The sequence below is a fragment of the Eurypyga helias genome, unplaced genomic scaffold (genome assembly GCF_000690775.1).
Source record: "Eurypyga helias isolate BGI_N326 unplaced genomic scaffold, ASM69077v1 scaffold44290, whole genome shotgun sequence".
In the NCBI taxonomy this organism is placed as follows: domain Eukaryota; kingdom Metazoa; phylum Chordata; class Aves; order Eurypygiformes; family Eurypygidae; genus Eurypyga; species Eurypyga helias.
This window is the reverse complement of record NW_010225825.1, coordinates 1-3,338: the sequence shown is the minus strand read 5'-3', so window position 1 is coordinate 3,338 and position 3,338 is coordinate 1. Positions and strand designations below refer to the sequence as shown.

At 59.4% G+C, this 3,338-nt stretch overlaps 1 protein-coding gene across 1 annotated transcript in view; it reads left to right on the top strand.

Moving 5' to 3' along the window:
- LOC104508969 (U5 small nuclear ribonucleoprotein 200 kDa helicase-like) overlaps positions 1-2,921 on the top strand; it is a gene marked incomplete at both ends in the record, with an annotated part of 4,574 nt that extends 1,653 nt beyond the window's left edge. The window contains 6 exons of the mRNA XM_010150749.1: positions 309-407; positions 683-835; positions 1,286-1,385; positions 1,570-1,706; positions 2,467-2,550; positions 2,748-2,921. Coding sequence (XP_010149051.1) covers positions 309-407; positions 683-835; positions 1,286-1,385; positions 1,570-1,706; positions 2,467-2,550; positions 2,748-2,921 — 747 coding nt within the window. The remainder of the gene's footprint in view (positions 1-308; positions 408-682; positions 836-1,285; positions 1,386-1,569; positions 1,707-2,466; positions 2,551-2,747) is intronic.
- Positions 2,922-3,338: the final 417 nt, after the last annotated feature.

Sequence of the window (3,338 nt, the reverse complement as noted above, 5' to 3'; positions counted from 1 at the left end):
GGGGGGGGAAACTTGACAGCTTGGGAGGAAGAGAGATTCAGCCGCGCTGGTTGGAAGCGTTTCATAGTGATGCTCCTTGGGATTGTTTCTTGGAAGAGGCTGAGAGAACAAGAGAGACAAAACCGAGGTGGTTGAGGGCGTCGCTGGGAGTAGGGAGAAGCTTACCGCGTGACCCGTTATGTTGCTGTTAAAAGCACAGAGCAGGCTGATTCCCCTCAGGAACGAATTCCCGGGTTATTCATTTCTGTCAAAGAAAAACCTCCCTCCGCCGTCCGCAAAGCGGCTTACGGGCACGCTCCTTTCCACAGGAAGGCGACGAGGACATTTACGGGGAAGTGCGTGACGAGGCCTCCGACGATGACATGGAGGGCGACGAAGCCGTCGTCCGCTGCACCCTCTCGGCCAACGTGAGTCACCGGGGAAACGCGGATCTGGGGCCTCCTAGGGAAGGGCCGGGGATGCTGTGGGTCTGTGGGGGGGTGTGCGGGCGGAGAGGAGCCTCGAAGGGGTTGTCTGATGGGGGCCGAAAGGGACGTTAATGAAATTAGCGGGGGTGGGAACTCGCACGGCCGTCTGCTGGGTCTGTGCCGCGGGAGGGCCCCGAACGCTCGCTCCTCCACGCCGTCGCGTCCCTGCTTTCCTCTCGGAGGAGGATAACGTGGGTTTTGGGGTTTTTCTTAAGCTTGTGGCATCGGGTGAGCTGATGAGTTCGAAGAAGAAGGATCTGCATCCTCGAGACATCGACGCCTTCTGGCTGCAGCGGCAGCTGAGCCGCTTCTATGACGATGCCATCGTTTCCCAGAAAAAAGCGGATGAGGTGCTGGAGATCTTGAAGGTCAGTGGCCACCCGATCGGCAGGATCGTGGATCTTGGGAGATGTCTCTGTCTGGGAGGCAGGAATTGACCCCGGCATCGTTACCCACGTTCCTTTAAATGCCGTCGTGGCTGCGCCGTGCGTGCCCACGAGGCAGATGAACACGGGGCTGGGTTCAGCCTGGTCCTGGATGACGGAGAAATCGTCGCTGAGGGGAGGATGAGTGGGTTTTTGTCAGCGTTTGCGGGGAGGTGATGGTGAGTCGGGCCTGTTTCCCTGCTAATCCTGGTGCTGACGCTCACGTGTGCTGGCCCGGTGACTCACCGGGGAGGAGGGGGAGTCAGGATGGGGGTTTATCTGCGGTCTGAAGCGGGTCCCTGGTCTTGGCATCTCGCCAGAGCGGGGCTCCGTGCAAAGCGAGAGCGGTGTGGGGCGCAGAGGTAACCGATCCTTCCTCGTTTCCCCTCCCAGACCGCGAGCGATGACCGGGAATGCGAGAACCAGCTCGTTCTGCTCCTGGGCTTTAACACCTTCGACTTCATCAAAGTCCTGCGGCAACACCGGATGATGAGTGAGTGGCGTTCGCTTCGGCCGTCCCGCCGCGTTTCCCCGCCGCTCTGATTGATGCTGGCACAGCCCGAGGCGCTTTAACCGCCGTCAGCCTCGGTCTGTGCAGCGTGGGCCCTCGTTACTTCCTCCCTTCTCTCGCATCAATGCTTAACCCTGCCTGCCGTCCCTCTGCTCGCTCTCCTCAGTCCTGTACTGCACGTTGCTGGCCAGCGCGCAGAGCGAAGCTGAAAAGGAAAGGATAATGGGAAAGATGGAAGCGGATCCCGAGCTGTCCAAGTTCTTGTACCAGCTCCACGAGACGGAGAAGGAGGATCTCATCCGGGTAAGGCCAGAGGGAACCTCGGTCGGGGCGAGAGGAGGAACCGTGGGATCCTCAGCCGCCGTCTGCGGTCGTCGGGCGGCCTGTGGGGGTTTGCTGTTTTGTCAGAGGACCCGCTGACTCAGCGGGAATCTTGAAACCGTCGGAAACGCGGCGTAGGCGACGGCTGGGAGGATGAACCGTTGACCACTTCTTATTTCTGGGTCACGCAGATGCTTTTCCCAGCAAATGTCGGAGTCCGCAAGTTCCGCGTTTTTACGTGGACGTGAACTGTTGTGGCAGCACAACCTGGGCTCCCCCCAACAAACCACCCTGGTCACCCCGATCGGCTCCTAATTCCCTGGGGTTGGAATGGGACACTCGGGAGGTTTATGGGCCTGCGGGATTAGCTCTGCTCGGCCTTAGGGGGATAGCAGTTCCCTGACCGCACTGGGGGTTGGATTTTGGGGGATTAATACGACGTTCCTGCTTTGTTGCTAGAAAAAAACCCTGGTTATGTTGATGTGAGGGGCCACTTTGGCGTCTCTGTGTTTGAGAAGCACTGCTGGGCTTTTGCTGGGGTGCTGGGGGTCTGCGTGTCTTCGCTCCCTGCTTCCTTTCGCCTGTTCTCCTGGAAGTTTATCCCCTGGCCTTGGCTTCCGCTGCCAAAAAGTGCTGGTTCTGGTTACGTGAAGGCCTGCGCTCGGAAGAACTTGTGGTGCTCTGGGTGCGCGGAGGGGTGGGGCGCGAAGCCCTGGGGCTGAATTCTCATCTCTCCTCACAGGAGGAACGCTCGCGCCGGGAGCGCGTTCGGCAGTCCCGGATGGATACTGACTTGGAGACCATGGATCTGGACCAAGGGGGAGAGGTAAAACTCTTGGATGTTATCTGTTCCTTGCCCTTCTGGCAAGCATCCCGAGCCCAAAGCATGGCAGGAAGATACCAAGAATAAACCCCTGAGGTGCCAAAGAGCCACTTGCCGCTTGGATGGGGTTGCTTTTCCTTCAATCCCAGGATTGAAGTGGCAGGAGAGGGTTGTTCTCTAACCCGTGTCGCTGTTTCCAGGCCCTGGCTCCCCGGCAAGTGCTGGACTTGGAGGACCTGGTGTTTGCCCAAGGGAGTCACTTCATGGCCAACAAGCGATGCCAGCTCCCCGACGGCTCCTTCCGCAGGCAGCGCAAGGGCTACGAGGAGGTGCACGTGCCTGCCCTCAAGCCGAAGCCTTTTGGCTCCGAAGAGGTAGGGGACCCACTTTGTTCCTTCACCCTGGGTGTACTGAGGGACCCGAGGCCAGTGTCACCCACCTGGGGTTCTGTCATGGTCTGCCGCAGTCGGAGAGTTGGGATTGATGGGTGGATGAGGAGTCGGATGGATGGTCTTATCCAGAGGGTGGTGGTCAGCGGCTCAGTGTCCAGGTGGAGATCAGTGACAAGGCATGTCCCTTGGGTGTCCGTACTGGGACCGGCACTGTTTAACGTTCTCATCAGTGACAGAGCGGGATCCAGTGCACCCTCTGCACATCGGCCAGTGACACCAAGCTGTGTGGTGCGGTGACACGCTGGAGGGAAGGGATGCCATCCAGAGGGACCTGGACAGGCTGGGAAGGTGGGACCGTGCCAACAGCATGGACCTCAACCAGGCCAAGGGCAAGGTCCT